The sequence below is a fragment of the Anthonomus grandis genome, chromosome 3 (genome assembly GCF_022605725.1).
Source record: "Anthonomus grandis grandis chromosome 3, icAntGran1.3, whole genome shotgun sequence".
Taxonomy (NCBI): domain Eukaryota; kingdom Metazoa; phylum Arthropoda; class Insecta; order Coleoptera; family Curculionidae; genus Anthonomus; species Anthonomus grandis.
In genome coordinates, this window is record NC_065548.1 from 22,290,115 (window position 1) to 22,306,136 (window position 16,022).

At 31.1% G+C, this 16,022-nt stretch overlaps 1 protein-coding gene across 2 annotated transcripts in view; it reads left to right on the top strand.

The window, feature by feature from the left end:
* LOC126734116 (A disintegrin and metalloproteinase with thrombospondin motifs 10-like) overlaps positions 1-16,022 on the top strand; it is a 44,242-nt gene that overhangs the window by 26,600 nt on the left and 1,620 nt on the right. For both annotated transcript variants that reach the window (XM_050437645.1, XM_050437646.1), the window contains 9 exons: positions 14,032-14,156; positions 14,220-14,337; positions 14,459-14,585; positions 14,675-14,795; positions 14,852-14,948; positions 15,009-15,171; positions 15,264-15,400; positions 15,528-15,770; positions 15,836-15,997. In XM_050437645.1, coding sequence (XP_050293602.1) covers positions 14,032-14,156; positions 14,220-14,337; positions 14,459-14,585; positions 14,675-14,795; positions 14,852-14,948; positions 15,009-15,171; positions 15,264-15,400; positions 15,528-15,770; positions 15,836-15,997 — 1,293 coding nt within the window. The remainder of the gene's footprint in view (positions 1-14,031; positions 14,157-14,219; positions 14,338-14,458; positions 14,586-14,674; positions 14,796-14,851; positions 14,949-15,008; positions 15,172-15,263; positions 15,401-15,527; positions 15,771-15,835; positions 15,998-16,022) is intronic.

Consider the following 16,022-nt stretch of genomic DNA (forward strand, 5'->3'; position numbering starts at 1 on the left):
ACAGTTGGACACTATACTAAGCACTGGACAGTTAGCATCAATCCTAGGCCTCAATCGAGAAAGTATACAAGAAATTCTAAAAACTCATGAATTCCACCCCTATAAAATCAAGCTGGTACATAAAATAAATGATGACGTTGAGGATTGATGCTTGGAATTTTGTGAAATAACTAGAAAAGCATTAATTTATGTGTTTAACAATTGTTTCTCAAATGAATGTTTGTTTTTTTAAACCGTATAATTGATGTTATTGGTCGGACCACAATCCACACATTTATCATGAAGCACATACTCAACATTCCCAAAAATCAAACGTTTGGTTTGTCATTTATGGCGATCATAATATTGGACCATTTTTTATACCCGGTAATCTTGGTGGGGATATGTACCTTAGAATATTTCAAGAAGGTATCGATCCGGCAATAATGTACAATATTGAAAATTACAATAACAATCAATACCTTGAATGTGAGGTGATGTTTTAGCAGGATGGTGCATCCCCTCATTACGCAACAGCTGTCTGCATTTATTTAAATGGGAGCTATCCTGGTCGCGGGATTGGATGGAAATGCTCTGGTGAATAGCCCGTACGGTCGCATGATCTTTCACGTCTGGATTTTTTTTTTGTGGGTTTACCTCGCGTAAAAAATGCTGTCCAACCAGCTTTAAAGAAGAATTGCGTAAAAGGATTACATTTGAATGCCAACAGATAACTCCTAGCATGCTACGAAATGGGCGACGTCGATTTGAACAAAATCTATACTATTGCATGGAGGTTAACGGTGGTAATTTTCAGCATTTGTTGGACTACAGTTTATGTATGATTGTTATTATTATGAAAATGTAAATAACGTTAATTATTCTTCTAGTTTTTGTACTACTTTTATTAGTATTCTGTAGTTAAAGTTGATTCGTAGGGTTTCTTTAGGGTTCTACTTACGTTTGGTTTATTATTTTTATCTATAGTGTTTAGTTTTTAAGTAGTTCATCTTGTTCGAGAGCCTCATTTTGGCTCCAATTTAGGTTATTTAGGTTATATTATTGTAAGTCCCTGTAGTTCTAATTTTCTAGAATTTGTATACTTGCTTGTTTTGATTGTCAGTATTCTCCTAAAATTATTGGTCTCTTTCGGCAAAAACAATGAAGATAATTATTTAACTAAATTATTTCTAAATATTTTTAAACTAAATATTTCGAAACTGTTCCATCGGGTTTTAAAAAGGACGCGCTTCGTAACAATTTATTCGGTTTTTTAATTGTTTAGTCAGGTTTTACCTTGGAAACAATTAAACGACAGTCAAGGCGAGTTAGGTAAGTGTTTTTGACGTTGACAATAAAAGTGTGTTACCAAATTTTGTTATATTATTTATAAATTAATAATTTAACAAAGAATTGCGATTATTTTCCAAAAAACTATATTAAATGTTAAAAAAGTCAATAATTTGAAAACCACTGAAGTAAAATCCTTTAAATTAGGTATAGCCATCAAGAGAATCGAAAGACCTTTCAAACAAGGTTTAACTTGATCGATATTATTCTATTTACCATTTTTGAGGTTAGCTCCACCCTGGCTAAGGGATGTGGGTGGTATTATACTCTATTATATCTGCTATTATTCCTCCGGTAAACCAAACTGATGAGCGTTTTCCTTTTAAAATCTTTACGTCCGACATGGCCATCGTTTCGTATACCTTTAGCCACCCTGTATATTTTTTGATAAGAATAATATTAATAGCTCTCGAATGTCAAAGATAGTTTGTTAAAAATAAAGACGACTTATAATATAACATAAGATATAGATAAAAACTTATTGGACATACCGCTACAGTACATTAGTAAGGGCAGAGTTCGCGATTTTCTAGTGTAACAGAAAGCAGCGACAACATTTTTACTTATCTAATAATAATATCCCTTATCAGTGTTCCTTCGTTTTATTCCCGTGTTAAGTAATATAAAGCAAGTATTGCAAGTCAGCTTATCCTCACGGTTCTATTATTTTTCTAAGATCCCCATAAAATTGAGTTCGATTATATAAAAAAGGATATTTTTTTAATCATAAAATTTTTAATGTTTTAAATATTAAGTATGAGTAGACTAACTTTTACCGGCAATAATTTGAAAGTATCTCGGTAGTCAACGCATTAGGTTATAATGGAGCATTGCATCTCTACTTTGTTAAAATTTTTCTTAGTTTGAAAACATTTCTATATAAATGAAAACTACTTATCAAAATTCTAGTTTTGGTTATTAGGATAAGTGAAATACATATAAGAAAATTATATTTTTTAGCGACTTTTAAAAAAAAAATTGAAAAAAAAATACGTAACCAGCATATTTTGTAACTTAATTTTTCTAGGATTCTTTTCAACTAAATAAATCAAGACTTAAGAATTCTTTTTAATATTCTGCGCCACTGATAATTCCAGCCAAGCAAAGTTTTACTTGAAAATGGACCGGAAGGAAGTGTTTCAAAAGAGAAAACTTTTTGAATGTACCATACGACAATTCTCGCCCGTCAGATTCCAGATTTTTACTATTTTCTCTCACTCAGTGGCAGCATTTACTGCGTCTAGTTCTTAATTACATCCTGTTAATTCCACAAAAAAAAATATGAAAGAAGTCTTTAAAATTTGAATTTATGTTATGGTAATTTTACGCTAGCATTTATTCTTTTGTAATCTTAATTTAATAATCTCCATAAATGAAATATTAAGGCCGCGCTCTCGTAACGAAGCCATTACCTGGTTTATTTAAAATACATTTTATGGGCGGTCGCCCGATATTAACTTCAATTACCCCATTACAACCATTACATTTAAATTTGATTAATTAAAGATTAAATAAACTGGTTGTCTGGGTGTCTTTTTTGCTCGGCTACCGTTGCGTTCTGTTTACATTACCCGAAGATTTGCATTTAATCTGGAGGCATTCAGATATGCAGGTGAATGATGCAGACATTGTATAATATAAAATAGAGCTGAGAGTCCTATTAGTTTTTACACGAAAAGAAGTTAAAGTGAGTATAAACTAAATCATATGGTCGATATCGAATTGGTTTTCGGGGCTCCACAATACATTAAATATTAAATTTCATGTATTGTGGAGTACATCAAATATTTAATTCAATATATTACAGTATCTGTTTATTTTAGAACCTGTAATCATTTTGATGAATGAATTTTATATAGACGTCTTGACTGTATAATCAAAAAAACTGTATTTACCTTATTTTACCTGTCCCTTAAATTTGTAATATTTATATTTATGTAGTATTATTTCGATCTGGAAAAATATATAAAAGTTTTTACTTTTCGATCTTCTTTAGAGGCAAATGCCGTTGCACATACCTTTACGCCAATTTTATGCCTGCACATAAAATTGTGTTGGGTGGCTCAAATCAAACCATATTATTAAAACATACAGTAATAATAATAATAATAATTACTGGTCAGTACACAGCATCACAATATAAAATAGTGGAAAGAATAGATTTTTCGGTTTGCATTTTGAAGTTTATATTAATATGGGAAGCAAATTATAGGTCAGAGTCAATTAGGAGGCCCAAGTTTTTAGAAAAATTACTGGGTCAAATATCATCATTTATGTTTTTTTTTTTTCAATTTAAAACCATAGTATGCATCAGCATAAGATCAAATTTTATTTGAGTCGTGATTTATTTAAAGAGCAGCATTTATGTATCTTTAGAAAAATAATATTAATCTTTTTTTAGATCTATTGAACAATTATGGTATATAAAAGAGTGAATAATCTAAGTTGTGGAACACCCTGTTTAATGTAGATACGTAAACAGGGTGAGAAGAAAGGAACGCATTAAACCTCAGGTAAAATTGTACTCGTGAAAATTATTTTTAAAAAACCATATGGTCTTATCCAACTCTGATTTAGATTTTTTTTAATTATAGCGTAATAAAAATTTTTAAAATAGTTTACCGCTTTTTAGCACAAATAATGTATATATTTAAATTTAGAATATGCAAATATAGTTTTTATTTACGGCTTTTTTAACGGAAAAGCTACAGCTGTTATTTAAGAATACCGTAGACAATTTCCACACTAAAGAAATCCATAAGAAAACGTATTTATCAGAGTATTTAATAAACATTGCGATTCAAACTCTAAACCAATTACTCCACAAGGTTTAGAAGGAGTAGAAAATATTCTAAACTTGGTACTAGATGATGATGCAATGACCAGATTACGAATAATTGCTACTCACTTGTTTATTCTACAAAAAATAGTAATCTACGAGTGGTATAAAGAGTGGTAAAAGCGGTACTAGGAGTACGTTCCTCTACACATCAGAATGCAAATGTATCAGCACTATAAAGCTCCCGCACATTTCGCTTGTCAGGTCGAGCAATATTTGGACGAAAAGTTTCTAAGGCTATGGATTGGTCGCGGTAGTCCTATTAGTGAGCCTCCAAAATCTCCACACCTCATACCTTTGGGCTATTACAGAGTGAAAGTCGACACTTAGGAGGCATTTAATTCCAGCATTAGAAATGCGGCGGTTTTTGTCAGAGAAAGACGTGAATCACTTAGAAAAGCAACAAGGACCCTTCGCAAACAAAGTAGAATGTGTTTAAAGATTATTGGCGTTATTGTGGAATATTTGTTAAAATAGCATTATACTTGTAATCATGCTAATGTAGGAAATTTTGTTTGTTTGTAATTACGCTATATTTTGAAAAGAAATTGGAATCACATAAGAAAATATGGATTTTTTAAAATTATTTTCATGTGTACGAAACTCATCTGGAATTTGGTGCGTTCCTCCCGACTAACCCTGTAGGACTATATCCAGAATAGGAACACTTGTAATTTATAAATGTAAAAACTGTAATGAGCTGAGAAAAAATAGGAAGAAGCTTTTTTAGAACTATATTATCTTTACCAGTAAGGCTCGATTTGTTACAAAATGTAAAATATAGGCAAAAATATCTTGTGCGAATTTGCGTAAGCTGGATTTGACTTAAATTTAGAGATATGTTTCGGATTTTTTTTTCTAAGCGTACATGTATTAATGATGTTTCTAACATTTTTATACCTAAACCATTTTTAACCCTAATTGCTCTATAGATATCTCAATAAAACCTTGTCTCTAACTTGAATTAATAATTTGAAATTTGTCAAACCAGGCACTAGACACTATTTGCCAAATATCGTTGTCAAAGTGCAAGATACAGAAATTATCCTAAAAGAAAGTATTTAAATCTCTGAAAAGTACAAGATTAAAACGTACATATTTTTAAAAAAATTATAAATTGTGGTATATACTTTTCTTTAATGATCCTTTTAAATATTTCTAAATAAGTATATATCGAATAATTATAATAATAATAATTATATATCGAAAACTGGAAGAGATATAGGGACAGATAATCTATCAAACAATTTCATTATTTGATATTTAACAAACGTCGAATATAAAATTTAGATGTTTTAATACTAAAAGATCATGATCACTTCCCGAGAAAACTAAAATTGTCTGATTTTTTTTGTTATTTTAAAACTCTAAAAACCATAAAAAAACACTCATCTAAGTTTATTTTTTTCACCATCACAGCATCGAATGAATATAAATGTAAAAAAATTAGTTAATAGTTCCTACAAAATCAAACGTTGATTTTCAAATTTTAAATTTAAATTGTGAACAAAAAGTGGCAAATAAGGTAACTTTTTTTTATATTATTTATTTAACATTTTAGTTAATGTCAGAATTTTTTATACAAAGGCATTCAGTATGTTTCATGTTCATTTTTTTATTTTTATATGGCATTCTATTAAATATTAGATTTTTTAGCGACATCTCCGATATTTTAGTAGTGTTGCTTTTTATTTGTACAATGTACATATAGGGTGCATATACATTGTACAAGGGGTCCCGAAATTACATCGCAATATTTCACCAGCCGCATCTTTATCTAAAAATAAGAGAACTTCATAATATACAAGAATCTTAAAAGGTGAATCGTTTTCATGTTGCAGGGTGTTTTATAATTCCTTCCTTGAAGATGGTTTTTTGTTAACATTTTCAAAACACCTGGTCGTTATTTTTCGAAATTTTTATCGTACACCACTGTTATTATTACTATTTTATAATAATTTATGCTAGACAGGGTCGATTAAAATTAGTGGTCAGCAAAGATAAAATGTCATAACCTTTTTTCTGATTACTTTTTAATTATTTTATTATTTGGATACTAAAATTGAAAAGAACAAAAAATTTTATATAAAAAAGGTGCTCTTGTCTTATTTCGATAGAAGCCCTCGTTCTTTAAATAATCAGACATAAATATTTTGCAACCTACAATCATAAATTATTTTTGATCTCGTTTAATAAAAATAAAAGGTATGTTACAAATCATCAAGTATACACATGACACAAGACTATTACAAATACTTAATTTTTAAATCAAAAAGTGTTTTCTTTGTTTAAAATTTTATTTCAAAATCGTAAATAATGCTTAAATAATTCAGAAAAATTAAATTAATTAACTTATGGGCTCAGGAAAAAAACTGAAAATACCAAACAAAAGAAAACAAATTATAGCAAATGTTTGAAGTAGTTGCAATTTTGTTGGAAACATAATCTCGCCCTGCGCCTGATACAGCATATACGAATTCGTTTAAATGATCCTGCAAATAGTAATCTACTGAACTTAGATCGGGACATCGAGGAGACCAATTTATAAGAAAAGTTAGTTGTAGAGAAAAGTTGGTACGCCGTATCACTCTTCGTTTATTATGTATTTAAACATGCATATTATGCATAATAAACGAAACATTTCTAGAGTAAAGGTAGCTTTGTCAGTCCATAAAATAAAAGGGACTAAGTTTGGCTTGTTAATTATCCATTTACAAAATTGGACCTTCAGCTCAAAATCGTCTCTTGCCAACTCTTGAACTCTGGTAATGATGGGGATGTAAACCTTAGACTTTTACCATTCTTCCTATCTAAAAAAATATTTTATGAGTCACATAAAAAATTTTTGTATTTTTTATTTTTGTATTTTATATTATAATTGTATTTTATTCTATTTTATTTTATTTTTTCACACTTAGTAAAATATTAACAGTCATAAAATACAGTTTCAAAGTCACCCAACTACAAAATTCGCAACTTCCCTTGGAAGTTTTGGAAGCGTTTGGGACATGTTACAAACAAAAATAATGACCTTTTTCCCGTGGTGAATGAAGTTTATGAAATTCTAACCGATCACGACTCCAAATGGAAAGAGCTTTACCAAAAAGTGGATGACATTCACAATCTGCTCTCAAGCAACAAATCTGAGAGTGGGCAAGGGTCATTATTCTACTCCATTCGGGACATGAAACAGGACATATTTAATATTTCCTCGCCTTTAATGGGTAATCATGAGGAGCCTGTAAACATACTGATTCGGGATTCTTCAAAGGAGGAATTAATAAGGGAAATCGGGGACTTACGAAAAAGCGTAAATCAAATGGCCGGCAAATTGGAAAGAATTGAAAAAATGGACTGTAAAGAAAAATCTGTTATTAATTATACTGCACCTAAAATCAAAAAAACGATTTCGACCCAGACTGATAAAAGTCCTGAAATGTCTACATCATTAAAAACTCAGAAAACCTCTTCAAAACAAATACCCACTGATGAATAGCATTACACTGTTGTAGAAAACATACCTGCCTATTATACTATGAGGCAGCTTGCACACTACATTAAGATTAAACTTGGCACCAACGACTTTATTCGATGTTTTCTTATGCTTAAGGATGGATACAGTTTACCCTCTAGTTTTAAAGTCGGTGTGCAAAACAAGGATCTCCTGAAACGACTTAAAGAGACAGACATGTGGCCTGCTGGTACTGTAATAGATGGCCATAAAGCACATCCCTCCCAGCATAAAGCCTTACCGCCAACTCCAATGTCCATTGCTGCCCGAGTAGCCTCCGATAACATTTCAAAGCAAGAAAAGCTGCTTAAGATCAACTCAGATAGGGAAGCCATAGCTGCTGGTAAGTCCTTAAACGGTGAAGCCGTCAACATCAAGATTGTGGAGAAAGCCAATAACAATAGTGGTGGGCTCCATCTCGACCCAATGATCCCACCAATAGTACGGCTCTCCCATAAATCTGACATGGAAAATGACCGTTACTTGTTGACTAGACTGAGAGATCCTTTACTCCTTAAATCTCTTAGACTTTACCTGGCACATCTACTTGGCTACACCAACACCAGCATTAAACTAATGCTTATTGCTGAGGGACTGCCGACCGATCTGGTCTCGCTACGAAAGCTGTACATCCGGTTCCACGAGGCCTTTGGTATTGGATCCACGGAAGTTGAAGAGGACCTTTCTGCCTTTAGGACCTATTTTTCGTCGGAGAAGCTTTTGCGGCTCCAAAAAATTAGGGAAAGTCAAAATAATTATTTTTCTAGTGGTTCGCCATCTAGAAAAAAATTTTAGAATACCTGACGCGACCAGAGGATCAAGCACCCTCTTAGAAATTGGTTGATAGTAAGCTTAGTATTTTTCTTTTAAATATTCAGTTCTTACGACACAAAACTAACGATCTATTTTTATTGCTAGAAGAACTAAATTTCCCTGAAATAGTTGCTATTACTAAACATTGGTTAAATACTGATGAACCCATATATGTTGAAAATTACAACATCATAGCTAGATACAATAGAACAAACATAACGCATGGAGGCATATTGATAATGTCCACTAACAGCGACTTTTCAAGTAGTGACAAAGTTTGATAGCTTATTATCTGAAAAATTGTTTAAATTTTCCATTGTTTATAATAATTCACATGATCTCTACATTGTTTGACTATATAGAACACCCGCCTCTGATATACAAAGTTTTAGCCAGAAACTACTAAGCTTGCTAGAATCCATGCCCTTAAAAAACAAACTAATTTTATGTGGCGACCTTAATATTGACTATTCCAGTGTATGTGCTGCCCAAGAATCACTTCAGTCTATATTCGAGTCAATGGGCTTGATAATGCACATAGATTCACCCACCAGAATAACTAAAAATAGCTCCACCATCGATTACGTAGTATCAGCCTTTGCTCCAGAACTCTTAAATTGTACTGTTTTCAGTTCTGGCTTTTCAGATCATGAAGCTATATTAACCAGCTTCGTTTGTATGTTTTTTTTTTGAGACTAAGGTTTTTGATAATTTTATACATATAATTGTGTGTATGTTTGTATATAAAAATTATTTTATTTATGTATTTCGACCAAATTGTACAATTTGATAACTTGTACAGTATTTTTGTTTTGTTATGTACCTATTTACTTTGTGTGTATTTTGTCTGAGTATTTTTTTTATGTTTATTTGTTTATATTTGTATTTTTTTTCCTTTAGCTTTGTCGATAAAATGTAAATTTTCTAACAATAAAGCATTGATTGATTGATTGATTGAATTTTTAATTTTTATTATTACCTATGTCGACAGTTTTTTTTTAATAATTGCTATTGAGCGAAGGATATGTATGGCTCATGATGCTATTCTGATGCTTGTTCCAGGATTTTCTTCGAAATAGCTTAAGACGTTTTCCAAGTTATGATTTGTTTGTGGCCTGCCTTGTCCACGAGCACTTCGAAAACTTCTATTTTCACATAAGTTATTATGGATTTCAACAAAAACTTGATGATCTGGAATTCGTCTGAGGAGAAATCTTCGGAAATACTTACGGGCAGCAGCTAACGAGCTGCCATTACACAAACCATACACAAAATGCATATCGGCCAAATCTTGATTCGTAAATCTATCCATAGTTTTAAAGAAATAATTTACAGAGACAATTATTTAACTTTACCAACGTAAATGTAAAATGCCAATCAAAACGTCAAACAAAATTCAAGCAATAATCAAATTGTCATCAAGCACTACCAACTACCTACTATTTTTTATTTTATACATAGTAACCTTTTTAATACCAACTCATGATTTACTTAAAAATTAATAATTATTTTTCTTGAAACCGGAGGCTTCCAACGACATAAGACAACGACGGAGTACCTTTTTTATGTAAAAAATGTTGATTCTTTATAACTTTATTATCCAAATAATTAAAAAGTAACCAGAAAAAAAGTTATGAAATTTATATCTTTGCTGACCACTAATTTTAAACGACCCTGTATACTTTTTAGCATAAAATGTTATAAAATCAGTTAGTAATATTATCAGTAGTATACGATAAAAATTTCGAAAAATAAAGATCAGGCGTTTTGAAAATATTAAAACTAAACAACCTTTAATAGGAATTATAAAACGGCCTGTAACATGAAAATTATTCACTTTTCAAGATTCCTGTATATAAAGTTTTTGTCTTATTTTTAGACAAAGATGCGGCTGGCAAAATATTGTGATGTAATTTCGAGACACCCTGTATATATGTTATGAAGATAACAATAATAAATAAGTTCCGAAAAAAAAATTACTTATGGAATCGAGGTTGTATTTAAAAGTAAAAAGTACTGATCAATGATCGCTTAAAGCAAGTTTTTTTTTTAAAGCTTGGTATCATTGGAACTTATAACAATATTGCAAAAAAAAATCATAAACTGAATATAAATTGAAACAATGATATTTTATCAAAATATTTGGCAATATTATAAATGATCGGTAATATTAGCAAATAAAATATATTTAAATTATATCTTGTCCCTTAAATATTGTGGAATAATAAGGAATTCCTATGAAACACGATATAATTAAATTATATTAAATGACATACTTCGCTTTGAATGTATTACCCTTTGGGATTTTGCAGAGAATGGATAAGGCGCAGTGAGATATCTTATATTTGTTTATAGAATTTTAATAATATATAACTTATACTATATCCATAATAATTGGATAGTAGATGTTAAAAAAAATTACAAAACACTAGTCCACGAAAATCCTATAAATCTTGTTACTTATTATAGTTTTACTATTATTATTATTAATAAAAACGACGATCTACGATATACAGTCCTGATGATAACCTCATAGAGATCGAAACGTCTAACAAAATATATAAATCGATCGTCTGAAGTATTTTTTTTGACCCATACGAACTAAAGTCGCGGGAGCCAACTTACATGAATTATTATTTTCTGATTTTCTTACTGATGAATAGATTCTTAGAATAGTAATTACTTTTTACTTAGAATCTTATGTTTTAAATAAAGTAATTTTATATTATATTTAATTAAATACAAAAACAAAGATAACTGATAAAAGTTAAGAAAAAAGTTAATTTGAAATTCTAAATTTATATAGGTATCCAAACAAAGAAATCTGAAGGCTTAAATTGACTGAATAAAAAGGCTTATTATTATCAACAATATGAGAACCGCCTACTTAGGTGTCTTTACCAATTACCCTAAAATAGTGGACAGTTGTTCCACTATGCATTCACTCCATAAAGGGTGACTGAAAATAGTCCAGCAAGGTTTACGGCTTTAAACCCATTTACGCATGAATTAAATCACTATAAATTCAACCGTATCTTTTAAATGGGGCCTTATATTCTTTAAAATGGCGCTTTAAAAGCTGTTGAATTCGACCATGTAATTCATAGATCTCACCCAGGCTTTTGACAAATTGAGACTGACAAGCGCCATGAAATACGTACAAAAAAGAGAAGTTAATTAAAGATTGTGTCTATCATCAAAGCTACATACTTATAATCACACCTTTATACGTTAAGTAGAAAATAAAATGACAAAAGAGAATATTGTTTAGAAGCAAAATAAGACAAGGAGGTTAACCCTAAGTACAATATTATTTTAACATCATCCTGAACGAAATCATTACCAAAACAAAACAAAGCGGAATGAGATATTAAATGGGAAATACAAAAACAAAAATATTGTGCTACACTGATAATGCAATTTTTGTCTCCGAAGATAAAGAAAGAACTGTTATACACATTTTAAAAAATCATAAAATAAATTAAAAATGGAAACCTCTAACCCAAAAACAGAATCACACACTATACGGAGAGCCCCGAAAATGCAAACTCGCCGAATTTGCAACGCTAAATCAGAGTGGAAAAGAAGATCTTGAACTTGGAATCTTGGAGTAAGAAAGAAGTAAGAACTAAAACATAAAAAAAAGTTGTTTCCCTAATATTGGGGCACCTACAAGACATCATCTGAAGAATCAAACAAGCGCATAAAAAGCAAAGATCAAATCGATAAGATGTATATAAGGCCAATGATGACGCATACAGTAGAAACAAGAGTAGAAAACAACTAAACGCATGCTATGAGCAACAGAAATGCGAGTTCTAAGATTTGTAATGCAACATACACTACGATAGGAAAAAAAGCGAAGAAATTAGAAATATCTATAAGGTCCCGGATATTGTACGCTGGGCTTAAGTTAGGCTAGAGCAAGACGAAAAGGAGAGACCATGTAGAGAAAATGACCGATAACCGACTGACAAAAATCACAAAACACCGAAAATACAATAGCTCTAGACTCCCCGGAAGACCACCATAATGATACCAAAGCTCGACGTCAGCATTCGAGGACCAACCAGAGGAAGAATAAACACAGGACTAAGATCCAAAATACGAGGAAAAAGAAGAAAATGGCCTTTCATTTTTTGAATTTTTATAATCAAACCGTAAACCTTGTTAACTTATTTTTGATGGGCCCACCCTTTTTATGTTATATTGCATTAACAAAAATTCAAAAGTATTTAAAATTATATTATGAAATAATTATTAAATATTTTCTATACTTATTTTTAAGGATAAAGTTAGTTAGTTACTTAAATGCCTTTAATCGATAAGGTCTAGCCATTGCCGAACGGGAAGAACATAGTGAGGAGGAGCGCCGTCTTGCTGGAAATATATTTCGTATATAAATATATGCGAGTTTCCAGATAAATGGATAGGGCGAAGGGGGCCTATAGAATGGCCTGCTAGATCTCCTGATATAACGCCGTTAGACTTTTTTCTATGGGGTCATTTGAAATCTATTGTGTTATTCCCCTACCTGAAAGTTTGGATGAACTACGTCAACGCATCATCGACAGCTGCCATGATATCCCACAACATGTTTTTGAAAATGTCCGTCAGGAATTTGAATATCGCCTATATGATTGTTTAACCAAAAACGGGCAACATTTTGAACACTTATTGAAATAAAAACTGATATTTTCATGTTTTTGTTGTCTATCTGAACAAATTAAGATAAACAAAGATTTTTCTAGTTTTCTCGAAAACGAAACGACCGATTTAAAAAAATCATACGTCAAAATAAAAGACTTCGAAAGATCTTTACTCGAGCTAACTATTACAAACAAGCTATTAATAACAAGCTATTACTCGATACCCCTTGCCATTTAAAATTTTTAAGGAGATGACCCTGGGAGCAGAGGGTGAAAGGGGGTGAAGTCATTTTAGGTTATAAAGTTGTCCCCTTTGACAAACCTTTTGATGTGTTTCGGCGTTTTTTTTTAAACAGTGGTTTTCGATAAATCCGTAGTTGGAAGTTTTCAAATGAACACCCTGTATATTTATATTTAAACTAGTACTTATCAAAAAATTCATAGCTGTAAATAGCAGATGATTGTTGCTGAACATATTAACGCATCATACAAAATTACTAATAGGAGCCACCGTGAATTAAAATTGTACTAAAGCTATTAAACTAATATGTTTATAGGTCTGGACTAGTGGCAAATTAATAATCCAAGAGGCATTTGCATTCACTTCTACTTTAATGTTATATTGACAAGCTTTAGGTTAAGCTATGGCGAGAAATTTAATTGTTTATGTTTAACATTCCAGCTTATGTTAAATGTTAATTTGAAGTACATGTTTGGTAAACAAAACTGAATTTGACATTTCTCTATTATCCCTATTCAGTTAAAATGATTTTATTAAAATTTATGGTTCAGAGCTTATCTTTGAATGGTTCTAGTGCTTATTTATTCAACTGTAAGAATACTAAATTAGTAGTAGTCATATTTTTATTTTATTTTCATTTAATTTGTAGCGGAACCTTGTGCACTATATTGTCTGAATGAGGAAATGGCACTTAGTAAGCTTGAAAATGTCGTAAAAGATGGAACGCCATGTAAGCATGGTACAAGAAACATGTGCATTTCTGGAGCATGCAAAGTAATTTTAATTAAAGCCTCAAGCTGGATAATTATGAATAATTAATTAATTATAATATTCTAGGCTGTAGGTTGTGACGATAAGCTAGATTCAGAAGCCGTTGAAGATAGATGTGGTGTTTGCAATGGAGATGGAACGCAATGTAAAATTGTTGAAGAAACTTACAAGGAAATTGGACAAGGTTTTTACTATTTTTTTACATAAATTAGTACTTAAGTAGTAAAATGAATATGTATTTAAGAATGATGTAAAGCAATTATTTCCGATCCAAGTTTAGATAACATTTTTCTTTTTTATCTCAGGTTATACAAAAGTCGTAGTAATACCATCAGGTGCTAGAAAGGTTGTAATAGAAGAACTAAAGCCATCTGGAAACATTATAGCCATTTCTGACAGCAGCGAATCAAAATTTTATTTAAATGGTGATAAGTATGTCCTGTTTACCTAAATAGATTAAAACTTGGATATAGTAACCAGTGGCTTTCTTATACTAATTTTAATTATACAAAATATTTTAGTACAGAGCAACTTGACAACGAGTACAAGATTGGCAAACAAATTGGCATTTATACGCACATCGAGCCAAAAAAAGAAAAACTAATTATTAATGGACCTCTTAAAGAAGATTTGGTATTTTTTGTAAGTTCTCAGCCATATAGAATACACGTAATTTTCATTGATTCAATAAATTTAAGGTTGACTTTTTTGAGGAAGTGAATCCAGGATATTTGTATCACTGGGCAGAGCCAGCAATAGATTCAAACTACGAGCCCCATTATCATTGGGAAGCAGGTATATATAACAACATTTTCAATAAACCTATAAATCTTAACAATACTTGATTAACTCAAGGTGAGTTTGAAGAGTGCTCTGATGCTTGTGATGGAGGTACTCAAAAGGCTGTTTTATCATGCATGGAAGATACAGCAGGAAAAGTTAGTGCTAACTTTTGTGCGGGCATTGATAAACCTAAAGATATTATTAAGAACTGTAATGAGGAACCATGCAAAATATCGTAAGAAAAAATTAAATATTTAAACACTTTCTAGAATTACTTACATTTTAACATGTTGTAAAGCTTAAAATTCAATATTATTACTCTTACAGGTGGAAAATAGGTTCCTGGGGAAAATGTCGAGCTTGCAAAGGAAAAGGTGGCGTACGAGTAAGGGTAGTTGAATGTATTAAGCAAAATCGAAAACCTGGTTCTGATGGTATCCTTGTAGAGGATTGTAACTGCCACGGTATATTTACTAGAACAATTTCTTAATACCAAAATTTAAATCCTGCAATCATTCACCTATACCCATTCTGGAATTGTAATCCAAGAGAAAGTAAAGAGTTATGATCCAAAATAATTTACTTTTTAAGATACAAGACCTGGAGCAGTAGAACTATGTGAAGCTACTGATAAATGTGGGAAAAAACGAATGGCATCATATATACCGGGACAATTTCAAGAAAGTATCTATCAGCAAATGTTTCCACAAAAATTGGATAGAGTAGTAAGAAAGGATTCTGATGATGAAGAAGAGCCACAAGCAAACAAAGACAAAGAAGTACTAGCAGAAGTAGATAAAAACGCAACAAACTCATCTCTTAAAGAAAGAGTTGGTAATTGGTTTAAATTCTAAAAACTTAAATCGTCATATCATATACTGACCATAATATTATTTTAGGGCACTTAGTTCATGATTTTAAGCCAATAGAAGATCAAATATTAGTTAAATATACTCTAAGGCCTAACCCATTGCAGTATAACTTATCAGATAAGGCGTATGCGCAAATGGGTGATGTAATAGGTGATATTATTGATACCGAAAATAAAATAGTTTTCACAGGTAATTTAATTTTTTTTCCTACTTC